The 17,052-nt window shown below is 45.1% G+C and overlaps 1 protein-coding gene across 9 annotated transcripts in view; it reads right to left on the reverse strand.

Moving 5' to 3' along the window:
* The window catches only part of MCF2L2 (MCF.2 cell line derived transforming sequence-like 2), a 482,616-nt gene that overhangs the window by 14,861 nt on the left and 450,703 nt on the right, over window positions 1–17,052 (reverse strand). For 6 of the 9 annotated variants that reach the window (XM_029058027.2, XM_029058038.1, XM_029058021.2 and 3 more), the window contains 2 exons: window positions 3,325–3,417; window positions 1,301–1,372 (listed from right to left, as the gene is read on the reverse strand). The exons of 1 other annotated variant lie outside the window; for it this stretch is intronic. In XM_029058027.2, coding sequence (XP_028913860.1) covers window positions 1,301–1,372; window positions 3,325–3,417 — 165 coding nt within the window. The remainder of the gene's footprint in view (window positions 1–1,300; window positions 1,373–3,324; window positions 3,418–17,052) is intronic. 2 more of the 9 variants (XM_029058052.2, XM_029058068.2) reach the window with 1 other exon arrangement.

Here is a 17,052-nt window from a genome sequence, read left to right on the forward strand (position 1 = left end):
CTGCTGCTTAAGAGGGGGATGAGGAGGCTGGGCAAGCGGCCTCTTCCCTAATGCTGTGTTGCCAGGGATCCTCTCCTGCCAGCTCTGCTGAAGGTGGGGTCCTTCTGGGGAGGCAGAAAGGAACTCTGAATAACGTGACAGACAATAAATTAATCAGTCGAATTTACTGAGCGCTCACTGTCTTCAGAGCACTGCTTGGGAGGGTACAATGTAATGGAGTTGGTAGACGTTCCCTGCCCATAAGGAGCTTACAGTCTAAAGGGCATTTTCAAAATATTATATCAGTGGATTTGCTGGTGGACATTCATTCATTCAGTTGTATGCACTGAGTGCTTATCGCATGCAAAACACGGTACTAAGTGCAGTGAAGAGACCCTGGAATGCACAGGGGTGACTGAATGTTCAATAAAACAATGTTGCCTGCTGCCTCCTTCATCTTAGGTAGAGAAGTGTCAATTAGCATAGGTACAGGTTGCTACACTGCCAAGGTTGAGAATTTCAATATTAAAGACATAAAATGGGTGTAAACAATTATCTAGGAAGCACTGTGACCTAGTGGAAAGAGCATGGGTCTGGGGGCCAGAGGTCCTGGGTTTTAATCCTGACTCCACTACTTGCCTGCTGTGTAATCTTGGGCAAGTCACTAAACTCGTCTGAGCCTCAAGGTACTTATGTGTAAAATAGGGATTCAATGCCTGTTCTGCCTCTTTAAACTGTAAACCCCATGTGGGACAGGGACTGCATCTGTCCTGATCCTCTTGTACTTCTCTGTGCCTCAGTTACCTCATCTGTAAAACGGGGATTAAGACCGTGAGCCCCATATGGGACAGGGACTGTGTTCAACTCAATTACCTTGTATCCACCACAGTGCTTAGAATAGTGCTTGGCGCATAGTACGGGATTATCAGGTACCATACAAAAAGAGCCTGATACATAGAAGGTGCTTAACAAATTCCACAATTATCATTGCTATTATTATTATTACTATTCTTATCTGATATGACTGTGAAGTGGCTTTTAGATTGCAGAGAAAGTGCTTCAGAGATGAGCAGGGAAGAATGGCAGTAAACCCCTCTAACGTGAAGAAATGAAAGTGAAACACCACAAAACCAGCACAACACAAACACAGAAAGAGCAGGTAAAGTAACTTAACAAAAATGATCAAAGAAGCCCAAATCACAGCAACCCTTCCTGGTGCTTAATAAATGTGATGAGCTGATGGCAAAGAAGAGTCGTGCAATTCTTAAAATGATAATCCGGTGACTATGGGAGAGATTCCATGCAGCACAACAATGTGTACCTTCAAACCCCAAGGGAGTTGGGTCACTCTTTATCTCATGCCTCTTGACTTTTACAGCAGGACGGAGAGGACCTATATGGAGTTTACAGATGCAGAGGAGTTTAATACAATTGTACTGTTTCTATGTTACAATAACAGGTAACTATGCAGGAAATACCTTTCTTCTGAGCAGTTCAAGGAGAAGCAGTGTGGCCTAGTGGAAAGAGCATAGGCCTGGGAGTCAGAGGACCTGGGTTCTAGTCCTCTGCCACTTGCCTGCTGCGTGAGCTTACGCCAAACGCTTAACTTCTGTGCTTCAGTTTCCACATCCATAAAAGGTGGGCTCAATATGGGTTCTCGCCCCTACTTACACTGTGAGTCCCACGTAGGGAGGAACTGTGTCCGACTTGATTTTCTTGTATCTATTAACACTTCGTACAGTCCCTGGCACAGAGTAAGTACTCAACAAATACTACAATAATTATTGGCGAAAAATAATTTCACCAATAGAGTCCCTGAGAGAAAAGAAGGACCCAGGGAGACTGGCAAGGCACTGCACATCATTCAGCCAACAAGAGAACAAAGATTAAAACCCAGGCCTCCTAATTTCCACAAAAACTCTTAGGTTTTGTGATTTTGCATTCTCGGCCTTTACCTAGTGACATCCATTGACAGAGGAACGATAGCTGGCAAAGTGCTAGAAGTCTCAGCAAATACACAAAATCATCGCCATATTAAGAAAGAACAAATCTCCAAAGGGTAAGTGATTTATAGACTTCTCCACAGTTCTAATCTCACCACCAAACCATTTCTCTGTAGTAGAAAGGGGCAGCGTGACTCAGGGGAAAGAGCCCGGGCTTGGGAGTCAGAGGTCATGGGTTCTAATCCCGGATCCACCACTTGTCAGCTGTGTGACTTTGGGCAAGTCACTTCATTTCTCTGTGCCTCAGTTACCTCATCTATAAAATGGGGATTAAGACTGTGAGCTCCACGTGGGACAACCTGATCACCTTGTATCCCCCATAGTGCTTAGAACAGTGCTTTGCACATAGTAAGCGCTTAACAAATACTATCATTATTATTTATTCCTGTAATAAGAAACAGTGTGACTTAGTGGATAGAGCACAGGCCTGGGAGTCAGAAAGAACTGGATTCTAACCCTGGTTCCACCACATGTCTGCTGTGTGACTTTGGGCCAGTCACCTAACTTCTCTGGGCCTCGGTTACCTCATCTATAAAATGGGGATTAAGAATGTGAGCCCCATGTGAGACGGGGACTGTCCCTACCTGATTAACTTGTATCTTCCCCAGTGCTTAGAATGGTGCTTGGCACATAGTAAGCACTTAACAAGTACCATCATTATTTATTTATCATAACTTACTAAGATATCATAATCGTCAACATCATGTGAGCAGAGTTGGAGTCTGAACCAAAGTTTTCTGATTCCGTATCCTGTCCTGCAACAATTAAATTGCGCTACCCCTGTCCTCGTAGGGTGTTTTTCTAAGGCCAAATTCATCCCTTTAAATAATATAATACATCTGTGGCACACCAGACTTGGTCAGAGCCCTCGTGGCAAAGCAAGAACAATGAAGGAGCTGCCATATATCTTAGTCAGAAGTCTTTTCCTGTATGTATTATAAATTTGGCCTTAATCTATACTAGCCTAAGGATATGGATCCTTTTTGTCATTTCTCCCAAGGCACTGGGAAGCAGTCAAAGGAACTATTCAGCATGACTGCAGTTTGAGGTAGTTTAATTACTGAGAAAAACCCAAATTACAGGAATAGATCTTGACGATTTTCACCGAAACAGTCCCTAGCCACCCTATTAGCTGGAAAGCCTGCCCCTTTGGGGAACTTATTCTTAATTGTTATTTCTCTTTGTCACGAAGTCCTTTTGGCTCGAGAGCGATCCAAGAAGCGCCCGGGGCAGAAGCTGCTTGTAGTTCTATGACACGCGACACTCGGCAAGAGTCCACCAAAGGACAAGTTGAGGTCAGCAGGCAAAGGAAAGCAGTTAGGAGCAGAGAGCATACAGGTACCTTTATTTAGCGCAGATGTGGTGGTGGCTGTTGTGCTGAGGGACGAGGCTAAGGAGAAGCGGCGGGTGACATCCTTCTCTTTAGATTCAGGATCTGGTAGGGCAGAGATGCGGGGAATGACAGGGTCAGCAGTCAGAGAAAGCAGAGGAAAGCAGAAGTTATCTCCCAGCAAGGAAGGAGGGTCAGAGAAATGGAAATGTTCAAAGGTAGCATGCCCTGAAATCACTTAGAGCCCCCGATTAACTGGGATCTACAGGACAGTGCTTGACACTTAGTAATCGCTTAAATAAATTATTATTATCATTCAGGAACCACTTACTCAGGGGGAGCCTCTCACCGTGAGGCAATTTAACCCTTACAAGGCCTCCAGAGCCTATGAAATGATGCTCTTCAACCTCTCTTTGGATGGAGTTGATGGTCAAAGTTTTGGAGGGAGGCTCACATTTCGGAACGTGTTTGCAGGGTGATTTAATGACAGGAAAGAAATGAATGAATGAACAAATCATGGTGAATAGCATTCTGGTGTCTTGGTGGGGTTAACCTTCTTCCTAGAGGTCTAGAAAAACAAAAGCCAAGGTAATCTGTTCACTTTCACAAGTGAGTTGACCCATCTGGCTCGTGACAGGATCAAATCCCGGAACAAGAACTACCAGTTCCGCACTTGTAATTTACGTTCCCAAGGCCTTTGGGTCAATCTGACTATGAAAAAGTATTGGTCTTTGAAGAACTCTCTTCATCTGTCAGAGCAGCAGGCTCATTGCCTTATAGGGGGCCTGGGAAGAGTGCCCCCTCTATCCAGGACCATCAAGTGTGGCTCAGTGGCAACTGCCCGGGCTTGGGAGTCAGAGGTCGTGGATTCTAATCCCGGCTCCGCCACTTGTCAGCTGTGTGACTTTGGGCAAGTCACTTAACTTCTCTTTGCCTCAGTTACCTCATCTGGAAAATGGGGATTATGACAGTGAGCCCCACGTGGGACAACCTGATTACCTTGTATCTACCCCAGCGCTTAGAACAATGTTTGGCACATAGTAAGCACTTAACAAATACCATCATTATTATTATTATTATTACCTAGTATCCTTCAGCCAGAGCAAGCGGTAACCCTTTTGCCTCTCAGCCATTTCGAGGCTCAGTAAAGAATCTAATCCACCAGTGCCCTGCTTGGGGAGGGGAAGCAGAAGGTGGAATTCCACCTATCCCTTTAGGGGCTTGAGAACTCTTGGGACTAAAGTTCTCTTTGACCAATCTGTCCAACACTATAAACTGCCTGTTCAGCCTGTTCTCTCAAACAGGAAAAAGATCTCTTGCCTGGTTCTGGCTGGCCTCAGAAGATAGGCATTCTCTTAAGATAGAGTTTGGTCAGAGGACCAACCCTGATTTGTTTTCTGACATGGTTGGAGAACGCTCACTAGAAAGGAATTACAAATACAAGGCCTGTTACTGCAAGCCAGTCTTGCAGTAAATAGGCCAAGAAGAGCCCTGACCTGCAAACGTTTCTACTTGTCTTGTCTTATGCCATCGAGTCGTTTGCGACCCATAACGACACCATGGACACATCTCTCCCAGAACATCCCGCTCTCCATCGCTCAGTGGAAAGAGCCTGGGCTTCGGAGTCAGAGGTCATGGGTTCGACTCCCGGCTCTGCCACTTGTCACCTGTGTGACTGTGGGCAAGTCACTTAACTTCTCTGTGCCTCAGTTCCCTCATCTGTAAAATGGGGATTAACTGTGAGCCTCACGTGGGACAACCTGATTACCCTGTATCTACCCCAGCGCTTAGAACAGTGCTCCGCACATAGTAAGCGCTTAACAAAAAATACCAACTAGGCCCCTCCTTATGTAAATCATCACTCTCCCCAAATTACTCCCTACCCTCAACACATCCTCCCTCTTTCTTACTACCCTAAGAGAACCTAAAGGTTTGTCTATCAGTGGTCACACACAAACACAAATTCTTATGAAAACTAAATCCAAGGGAAATAGAAAGGGGAGGCAGAGCTAAAGAGCTTTCAGGATTACCCAAATTTTTTAAGTCTCCGGCGGGTGCCAATTCGCCTGGCAGTTTCACCTTCCACTGGTTCACTGTTTTGCCTCGAATGTCAGAGCACCATCTATGACCCATAAAGTGTTGAAAATTCCACATAATCTATTTTTGCTCATTCTCAACCTCCTACTTTGCCCAAACATTTGAGGAATTTCATTGTTTAAAAGTCGATCCCAGTTCATTCATTCCATCATATTAAACAAAGCGCTTACTGTGTGCAAAGTACTGCAATAAGTGTTTAGGAAAGTATAATACAGCAATAAAAAGTGGCAAACCCTGCCCACAACGAGCTCACAGTCTAGAGGGGGGGATACAGACATCAATATAAACAGACATCAATTTAAATAAATAAAATTACAGATATATACATTAGTGCTGTGGGGCACCGGTTGATGCCTGACTATAAAAAGAATGCTCAACAAATGTGAAGTCCACAGACAAACATAAAAGGTGAATGAAGATTCTGGAGTTAAGAACACAGCCTCTGTTGCTATCTTTTTTCTTTGTCCTCAAGAACCTGAAGAACCAGTTTCTTCTGAGATGACAGATTGAGGAGTTGAATACTACTGGCTATTTTTACTATGAGGGTCCTGAAAAAAAATTTTGATCATCCTAATGCTTAGGTGTTAAACTGTCCTGGGGACACCATTCACATTTGATTTGAGAAGCAACACAGCCTTGGGAGTCAGAGGATGTGGGTTCCGCTCCCGGCTCGGCCACTTGTCTGCTGTGTGACCTTGGGCAAGTCTCTTTGCCTCAGTTCCCCCACCTGTAAAATAGGGATTAAGAATTTGAGCCCCACATGGGACAACCTGATTACCTTGCATCTACCCCTGTGTTTAGAACCATGCTTGGCATATACTAAGCATTTCATAAATACCATAATTATTACTATTATTATTATTATTCTTTGAGCTTAAATGTCCACATTTAGGGACTGGATTTTCAATACCCACGGATGGAAAAATAGTAGAAGTGTGTCACACTGATGGAGAACTGGCTCTGAGCCAGGGCACAGCTTAAAGGGAGGGCGAGGCAGGCTTGAGACCAGGCCAACAGCTTTTGCAGATCCCTCCAGTCAGGCGCTCTCACACTCCTCCCCCACCATGAAGCTCTGGGTTCTCTTTCAGCCCAGGCACTTCCACTCTTGCCCTGTTTTCCCTGGAAAATGGCAAAATCCAGCCAAAAGCCACCACAGAGCCCAGTCACCCCCTCTCGGACTATGACCCCCATTCCCACTCCATCCCAGCGCCTCATCATTCCTCTTGTTTCCTACCCTCTTCAGTACTTCAATAAGCTGCACACATGGGACCACATTCTCACCCTTTCTCTGTTTCTGCCTCTCTCATCTCCTGTGCTCCAGTTTCCTAGAGGCCCCAGGGCTGAACGTCATAGAAGTTCTTTGTGAGCTCCACTTTTGAGAGAGACAACATTAATGTCATGGGTTCTAATTCCAGCTCCTCCCCTTGTCTGCTGTGCGACCTTGGGCAGGGCACTTAACTTCTCTGGGCCTCAGTTACCTCATCTATAAAATGGGAATTGAGACCGTGAGCCCCAGATGGGACAGGGACTGTGTCCAACCCGATTTACAGTGCTTAGAACAGTGCCTGGCACATAACAAATACCATTACTATTATTATGACTATTATTAATAATAATAAAAAAGAAAAAAGAATCAACATGAAGCACAATAAATGATGGGATGGGATTAATTCCAAGCAATCTGGAAGTTGAGGAGAAAAAAAATCTATCTCGTGAGGAATTTTTTTGTTTTATTCTTAACTTCCACGGGTGCTTGAAGGAAGCACAGGCTGCAAGTTGGGAAACTAAGTAAGGGGTGTTGGGGAAGGCTTTGTTTTTACTAATTTGAGCCAGGCTAAAATAATTGCTGGCCATAACCTCTCTTCAGTGGATAAGTGACTTGTGACAGGAGATGAGAGGACTCTAGCTTTAGGCAGTGCATCCCTTAGTGGATTTATGGCTGTGTCTCATTTTGGTAGGCACACCTAATCAAACTTCAAGGAGGAGAGGAGCAGCAACAAGTTCTGGTGGAAAGAGCTCGGAACGGGGAATCAAGAGACCCAGGTTCTAATCCCGGCTTTGCCATTTACCTGCTGTGACTTTGGGCAACTCACTTGACTTTTCCTGGCCTCAGTTTTTACATCTGTAAAAAGAGGATGCTTTCCCTCTCTCTTGGAGTGAGAGCCCCGTGAGGAATAGAGACTGTGTCTGCTCTGATCATCTTGGATCTCCCACAGATGTGGCCGCCACATAATAAATGTTTACCAAATACCAGAGTTATTGGGGACAATGTAACGTGTCCTTGAGTGAGACAGTAACTTGAGCACAAATCTCACTGTTTAGGAGCATGCTTGGGAGGGGGCAGCAGGAGGTCATTACCAGCAATTTCATCAACACAATTAGGGCTGCCCTGTTTCTCTGTGACTCCTCTGCAATGGGCTTCAAAAGGAGAACAAGGGAAAGACAGAGAGGGGTTACAGGAGAAGCCAGCCACGGATGGATAAGGCCAGTCCTGGAAGTGAGACAGAACCGGACCCAACTCTGCACCAAGATAAGAAGAAGGGGATTTTGGACTGGCGAGGGCTGAGCCAAGGTGGGGCTGTTTCTGGTGGCCAGCAGGCCCGGCTCCACCTACATCATATGCCTCTGCCCTGAAGACTTGGGCTATGTACCCGATTGTCCTCTTTTGGGCTGGCTGACTGGCTCCTCCCTGCACTCCAGAAAGCCTACTCACATGGATCAATCAATGGTATTTACTGAGCACTTACTGAGTGCAGAGCACTGTACTAGCTGCTTGGGAGAGTAAAATGCAACAGCGTTGGTAGACACGTTCACTACCCACTCAGTTGCCACTGTGGCTCTCTCTGCCACCCTCCTCCCCAAAGAAAGCCTACTCATCACCATCCCACCCTTCCCAACCCTTGCTCACATAAGCTCACTTGCTCCTGGGATGGTGGTGGCTGTCGTAAACTCACTGTGTCTATGTTTATATTGTACTCTCCCAAGTGCTTAGTACAGTGTTCTGCACACAGTAAGAGCTCAATAAATACAAATGAACGAATGGATGGATGGCGATGGCCACAGTGATGGCGGTAGCTGCTGGGATGGTGGTGGCCACAGGGATGGCAGTGGCCACGGGGATGGTGGCGGCAGCTGGGATGATGGTGGCCACAGGGATAGTGGTGACCACTGGGATGGTGGTGGCCACTGGGATGGTGGTGGCTACTAAGATGATGATGGCACAGGGATGACAGTGGCCACTGTGATGGTGGCGGCCACAGTGATGGTGGTGGCCACTGGGATGGTGGTGGGCTGCAACATTCCATTTTATATTGTCAGCATTGGATGAGACCATTATCAGCATTTTACACTTGCAAAGTGACTCATAATATTTAGATTATCTGCTACCCCGTCTCCCTATCAGTCCCATTAGCTCTGTTGTTACTGGAAATTTAGCAGATGGGGAACCTGAGGCTTAAAAATCTTAAGTAGTCGTTCCCAAAGTCACTCAGTGGGCCCAAAGCAGAACCAGGATGAGTTTCAATCAATCGGTTCATGACATTATTGAGCGCTTTCTGAGTGCAAAGCATTTTCTTAATTTCTCTTGGCTCGTGGCTGAGGAAACTGACTCCCTCAATCTGTCTCTTGAAAGGAAGACTAGTACTCTGGGAGACTTTCTGATGGTGCACTTGGGTCTGTGACCTCTGGGCATTAGATATTTGCCCCATCCTCAACCCCACAGAACTTACATATACATCCTTAAGTTATATATTATAAATTACTTATATTAACATCTGTCTCCCCCTCTAGACTGTAAGCTCATTACGGGTAGGGAACGTTAGGGAATGTGTCTACCGACTCTGTGTATTGTACTCTCCCATGTGCTCAGTACAGAGCTCTGCACACAGTATGTGCTCAACAAATACCATTGATTGACTGAGGAACATTTGAATGCTTTGGGGTGCAAATCCTACTGACGAAAGAATCTTGAACTGTAAGTGAGAATAGCAACACTGGGGCCCAGGTAATGCGGAAAGGAAATAGGGACCCTAATTGGGGTATCTGGTTTGCAGAGATGAGGTGCACACCTTATTCTTTTTTCTTTCAAGCTCACGTTGAGCTTTTGAATGTGTCTCAAGTGAAAGCAGAATTTCAAGCGAAACTTGGGCTCTTTCAAAAAGCCGGGTCCGTAGTTTCAGGTAGGATTAAGGCGGAGGATATTTGCCCCAATTTCTCTTTTGTTGGTCAGGCTGAGGTAGAAGGGGGCTGGTGGGCAGTGTGAGGGAATGGAGTTGCAGCCTTTCCTTTGTTAGAGCCTAGGTGGGAACCAGACTCCGGCCACAGCCCTTCAGAGGAAGAACTTCCCTGCTGTGGCCCCGACGGGCTTGAAACTTGGCTCGAGTTCACCAACCTGCCAGCAGGTTTCATGCTGGTAATCAAAACCCAGATTCATGTTGGCCTTTGTCACAGAAGAATGCCCTGTTCTCACAGAAAATGTCTGAGAGATCAAAACGTTAACTCTGAAAAGGAGACACAATAAGGTACGCGATTCAATATCTGGTAGGCCACAGAGAGTGTTTCTTTTTCTTTTATGCCTGCTTTGCAAATCTAGTCCCTGGGCAGGTACATCGTATTCTCCAGGCTACAGATTCTGTCTTTGGATAGCCAGACACCATTCCAAATGATTTGAATGAGGGTTGTTTCTTTGTACTGGAAAGTAGTCTGGTTTCCTGATTTCCGTGAAAATTTGCATGAGCACGATGATAGAGGGAGCATCCTCGTCTCTTCCTCTTCTAAAGTCCCACACCATCAACAGCGGCTACGTTTATTGAGAGCCTACACCAGACCCAGATAACGATAAGCAGGATGGCGTGGCGAGAAGCAGCATGGCGTAGTGGATAGAGCATGGGCCTGGGAGTCAGAAGGTCATGGATTCTAATCCCAGCTCTGCCACTTGTCTGCTCTGTGACCTTGGCAAGTCACTTCATTTCTCTGGGCCTCAGTTACCTCATCTGTAAAATGGGGGTTGAGACTGTGAGGCCTGTGTGGGACAGGGACTGTGTGCAACCTGATTTACTTGTATCCACCCCAGCTCTTAGTTTAGTGCCTGGTACATAGTAAGTGCTTAGCAATTACCATTATGATTATTATTACGGGAACAGAGAATAGGAGTAAAAGTCTCTCTGTACAATAGAACTAAGAACAATTATTATAATGGTATTTATAGACTGTAGACTGGAAGCTCATGGTAGGCAGGGAACTTGACTACCAACTCTGTTAATATTGTACTCTCCAAGCACTTAGTACAGTGCTCTACATAAGGTAAGTGCTCAATAAATATGATTGGTATTTGTTAAGTACATTAGTCTATACTGATTCGGTTTCTGACGGTTTCTGTAGATGCTGTCGATTGTATCTGTGCTTAACGCTGGCAAAATAGAAGATTTTTGGATTGCAACACAATTCATCCTTTCCTCTCACTCCCTTATTTACAAGTAATGATTCCTTATTCCCCCAATCTGCCTTTCCTCCTCCATGTATTCTGACTCCCTGATACGATTCACATCCTCTCCCAACTCTCTCCCTTCTCCAATCCTATGTACCTACTTGTTGCTACTGGTTTAGGAGAACAACTGTCTACTTGTTGCTACTGGTTTAGGAGGAATGCTATCCGTAGGCAACTCTAACCAGTTGCGACTAAGATCAGTCAATCATATTTACTGAGTGCTTACTATATGCATAGTACTGTACTGAATGTTGGGGAGAGTACAGTATATAACAGAGTTAGTAGGCATGATCCCTGCCCACAAAGAGCTTCAGTCTAGAGTGGGGAGATTAAAATAAACTAAGATAATCATATTCATAATTTATTTACAGATATTAATATCAGTCTCCTCCTCTACAACTGTCAGTTGTAGACAGGGACCATGACAACATACTATGTTGTATGGCTAGTGGCTATTGTGTGTGGCTAGTGGTTAGAGCACGGGCCTGGGACTCAGAAAACCTGAGTTCTAATCCCTGCTCTGCCACTTGTCGGTTGTTTGAACTTGGGCAAGTCACTTATCTGTGCCTCAGTTACCTCATCTGTAAAATGGGGATTAAGAGTTTGAGTCCCATGTGTTACAGGGACTGTGTCCAACCAAATTACCGTCTATCTACCCCTGGACTTAGAACAGTGCTTGGCATAGAATAAATGCTTAACAAATACCATTTTTTTAAAAAAAGTGTAGTGTGTGCACACAATAAGTGCTCAGTAAATACCACTGCTGTATATCAGAGTGTTCTTTGTATGTAATAATATAGTATATGACAATGGAGCCGCCCCCATTTGATAAACCACGTGACAGGGCTCCGGGAAGAAATACGTCTCTTCCCTTCATCGGTTGCACAGTTGAGCTAGGCTTATCAAGAAGCTTACAGAGAAGTGAAGTGACTTGTCCAAGGTGACACAGCAGGAAGGTGGCAGAGCTGGGATTCTGATTTCCTCTGACTTCCAGGCCCATGCTCTTTCCACCAGACCACACTGCTTTTTCCCTAATGTCTAGGCTAGGCTCCCTAAGGCTCGAAGATCTCTCCGGGCGGCTCTGTGGTAGGCTCTGGCATGGGTGGTGAGTAGTACGTAGACTTGGCTGCATTGGCTTCCTTGATTCTTGGATCAGGGCTAGCCCTTTGAAATGTCGTCTGGTCCTCTAGCTCTCTCTCCCGTTGTGAGGGGGCTAAATGTCCACTTCTCAGGCAGGAGGAGGAATTAAAGCTCTGTTCCTCTACTCCCAAAAAGGGGTCATGGGCAGCGGATCCCCAGTTTTTTGGTTTAATTTTGCTGCCTGTTGTGTGACCTTGGGCAAATCACTTCACTTCTCTGTGCCTCAGTTTCCTCATCTGTAAAATGGGAATTAAGACTGTGAGCTCCATGTGAGGATAGGGACTGTGTCCAACCCGATTAACTCGTATCTACCCCAGCGCCAGCAGAGTGCCTGACACAGAGTAAGAACTTAAGAAATACTATTAAAAAAAACAACTCTGCCTCTCTTACCTCATCTTGAATCATGGGGATTCAATTCTCCTCCCTCTGATTTACACCATGAGCCCGATGTGGGACAGGGACTGTGACCAATCTGATTATCTTGGTACAGTGCTTGGTACATAGTAAGCACAATAATAACTGGCAGATAATTAGCAAAGCAGTCCCCCCCCCAGATGCTGTCAGTAACGATGCAGGTTCTCCACAGCACAGAATGCTCTGTTAACCATGGCACTGCAGCTGAGCTTTCATTCTTAACCCAGCCCAGCCCCCTCTCTGACCATTTGGCCTATAGTTTATTTCTACCTAGTAGTCAAATGAAGAAGGCCAATCTGTATATTCAATTGCATCATCAATTACTTACTCAGCTATCTCACCTTGGCCTATCTGTGCTACTTGATTATAACCTTGTTTTTCCTCTTGTTGCCACCATCAAAAAATAATTTGAGTCTGCCAGAATCTCCCATTATACCGTACGTCCTTAGGGGGCAGAAACTGGATCATTTGGTTCTGGGGTAGTCTGCCAAGTGATTAATAAATCTGTTGCTCAAGTCATCAACTCTGCCCTCCCCTGTCCCTCTATCTCATACCACCAACTCCCAGCCCTGGGTCACGGTCCCACACTCCACTTCCTCCACTCCTGCACTCATGTCACTGAGCGCTGTTGGCAGAAATCCAAGCACCAGCCCAATCTCCCCCCTCTCAAACTCATCCTCACCCACTATAAATCTACCTTCTCCTCCTTTATTGATCCCCCTGCCCATTGCCCATGCCAACTACTCCAGACCTTTAGCTCCTTCCTGAAACTCCCAGAGTCAACATCTCCTCCCTCACCCATGAAGACATTCCAACCATCTCGTTGATTAGATCAAAACCATTTGGTGTCTCTCGACTTAGACTGTGAGCCCCACGTGAGACGGGGAGAGTGTCCAACCTGATTTATCTTGGATCTACACCAGCAGTTAGAATGGCATTGTCCATACTAAGTGCTTAACACGTATAATAATACTACTAATGTGTGATGTCACCCAAATCTTCTTTTCACCTTCCCAGTTTCCTTCTACCCCTGAATAATTTCCTCATCCTTCTTGGCTGTTGGAGCCCTCCCACCTCCTTTCAAAATCTATGCCCTCTAGCTGCAATTTTGACCCAATCCCTTCCCATCTTATAAAAACACATGCATCCAAGCTTCTTTCTTCCCTGTCCACCATCTTCAACTGCTCAGTTTTTGATAGTCCCTTCCCTGCTGCCTTCAAAAGCACTCACCAATGAATCAATCAATGGAATTTATTGAACATTCACTGTGTGCAGGGCATTCATTGTATTTGGAACTTGGGACAGTACAATACAACAGAGTTAGTAGAAGTGATCCTTGCCCACAAGAGTTTAAAGAGGAGAGTCTTACAGGGGAAGAGGGGAAGAGTCTCCCCTTTCCTAAAAAAAACCAAAAAACTCTTCTCTGGACCCCAGTGCACCACCCAGTTATTACCCTCTCCCCCACCCCCACCCCCCCGCCATCTTATCATTCCTGTCCAAACTACTTGAATGAACTCTTTCCACCTTCTGCCTCCACTTTATCTCCTCCAACCTCTTCCTAAATATTCTACAATCTGGCATTCTCCCCACTTCACCCCATTGAGATTTCTTGCTCCACGATCACCAACCAAATCTAATACACTGTATACAGTCCTATTCTTTCTCAATCTTGCGGCTTCCTTTGACACTGTGGACCAGCCCCTTCTCCCAGAAAAACTCTCTAATTTTGGTTTTGCTGTCACGGTCCTCTCATGGTTCTTCTCTTAATTCTCTGACTGCTCTTCTTGATCTCTTTTGCCAGCTCTTCCTCTGCCTCCCACTCCCTTACTAGGGTGTCCCTCAAGACTCAGTTCTTGGTTCCTTCTAAGTCTCAATCTATGCTCACTTTTCTAGGATATTCATCCTCTTTTGGTTTGTGGTTTAATTTTGTTTTTTGGTATTTGTTAAGCACTTACTATGTGCCAGGCACTTACTAAGTGCTGGGGTAGATACAACCTAATTAGGTCGGATACAGTCCATGTTCCACAGTGGATTCCGTCATAATTTCCATTTTACAGATGAGGTAAATGAGCCCAGAGAAGTTAAGTTACTTGCCCAGTGTCACACAGCAGATAAGCAGTGGACCTGGGATTAGAACCCAATTCCTTCTGGCTTCCAGTCCATATTTCATTCTGCTCCCATGGTCATTTTTGTACATTCCTCAAAAACCTCCAATGATTGTCCATTTCTCTCCGCCTCCAGATAAACTAATCATCAGCTATTTTACCACTACTTATCTTCACTCTTCTCCTGCTTCACCCCACTTCACATGCTTCATTCTTAGACCCACCCATTAGTTGCACCTTTATTCTTGTTTCCCCTTCCACTTCTGGCTCAGGCCCTCTCTTTTGCCTTTGAACTCCCTCCCCCTTGACATCCAGATCACTACTTTCTCTATCTTTGAGGTCTTTCTGAAATCACATTTCCTTCGGAAGATCTTCCCTCATTAATCTCCCATCTCCCCCACAGCTGCTGCTTCAGCACTTCTGGATCACCTAGGCATTTGGGCACTCAACACACCCTTCCCCTTTCGGCACTTATGCACACATCTTTATTCTCTATTGCTTCCTCTCATCTGTAATTGCTTTAATGGTATTTGTTAAGTATTTACTATGTGCCAGGCACTGTAGTAAAAGTTGGGGTTGGACACAGTCCCTGACCCATGTAAGGCTCATAGTCTCAATCCCCATTTTACAGATGAGGTAACTGAGGCATGGAGAAGCTAAACGACTTGCCCAAGGTCACACAGAAGACAAGCGGCAGAGTGGGATTAGAATTCAGTTCCTCTGACTTCCAGGCCCGTACCCTTTCTATTAGGCCACAGGACTTTTCTAGACTGCGCTGCTTCACTAATTAATTTTAGTGTCTGTATCCCCTGCTAGATCCTAAATTTCTCGAGGGCAGGATCCTTGTCGACTTACTCTCATGTACTCTCCTAAGCACTTAGTATAGTGTTTTTCACACAGTAAGCACTCGATAAGTAGTAGGTACTCAAAATATCCCACCGATGATTTACAATGTGCTTTCCTCATGTGACTTTAATACATTTTCATTGTTTTATTAACATCAAATTCAGTGTTTTCTTTCTATGATGAAAAATGGCAATCTGGTTATTCAGAAAATTGACTATATCAATGAATGGTATTTATTGAGTGCTTACTGTGTGCAGAGCACTGTACTAAGCACTGTGCTATGTGGTCCAGGATGCGTGGCTCAGTGGAAAGAGCCTGGGCTTTGGAGTCAGAGGTCATGGGTTCGACTCCCGACTCTGCCACTTGTCAGCTGTGTGACTGTGGGCAAGTCACTTAACTTCTCTGTGCCTCAGTTACCTCATCTGTAAAATGGGGGTTAACTGTGAGCCTCACGTGGGGCAACCTGATTACCCTGTATCTACCCCAGCGCTTAGAACAGTGCTCTGTACATAGTAAGAGCTTAACAAATCCCAACATTATTACCTAGAAGGAAAATTAAAATTAACTGAATTACAATAATTTCCATCTTGGCTCTAGAGTGACAGTATTATATCTGCACCCACGTCTTGTTGTTGGTCTGATGGGAAGAAGCCTGACTTTGGATCTCAAGAAACCTGAATCTAGTCCCGGTTCCACGATGTTGCATTGTGTTGTACTACTCTACTTTCCCAAGTACTTAGTATAGTGGTTTGCATACAGTAAGCACTCAATAAATAGGATTGAATGAATGAATGAATGTCCTTTGGAGCCATACCTTCAGTGATGAAAGCTGAATAATAATAATAATAATAAAAAAAGTAATTACGGTATTTTTATGTGCCAGGAAATGTTCTAAGTGCTGGGATAGATACAAGGTAAGCGGGTAGGACACAGTCCCTGTTCCACATGGGGCTCACAGTCTTAATCCCCATTTTACAGATGAGGGAACTGAGGCCCAGAGAAGCAAAGTGACTTGTCCCAGGTCACACAGCAGACAAGTGGCAGAGCCAGGATTAGAACCCATGATTGTCTGACTCCCAGGCCCATGCTCTATCCACTAGGCCATGCTACTTCCCTGCAGGCCATCTTGCTTCCCTGCTCCTGACCATAGGACCAACTAGGGCCTTCAGCAGGCCTGTCCAGCAGGAATCAATCGATTAATCATATTTATTGAGTGCTTACTGTGTACAGAGAACTGTACTATGCACTTGGGGAAGTAAAAGTTAATAGATGTGATTCCCAGCCACAACAAATTTATGGTCTGGGGGGGAGACAAATATTAAAATAAATTCCAGATAGAGCATAAGGATATTGACATAAGTGCTGTGGGCCTGGGGTGAGTAGCAAAGTGCTTTATGGATCCCCAGCCAAGTGCATAGTTGTCAATGAAGGGAGGGTGGATAGAGCAAATGACAACTTTGTAAGGGAAATCCTGACTAAATCTGAAAAATGGCTAATGTGGGTCAAAAAGACTGCAGCTGCTACCAAGGTAACTGCCTGTTAGGCTAATAATAATAATAATTGTGATATTTGTTAAGCACTTACTATGTACCAAGCACTGTACTAAGCGTTGGGGTGGTTAAAAGCAAATCAGTCCCTGTCCCTGTCTTAATC

This window comes from Ornithorhynchus anatinus, chromosome 1, assembly GCF_004115215.2.
Source record: "Ornithorhynchus anatinus isolate Pmale09 chromosome 1, mOrnAna1.pri.v4, whole genome shotgun sequence".
NCBI lineage: Eukaryota > Metazoa > Chordata > Mammalia > Monotremata > Ornithorhynchidae > Ornithorhynchus > Ornithorhynchus anatinus.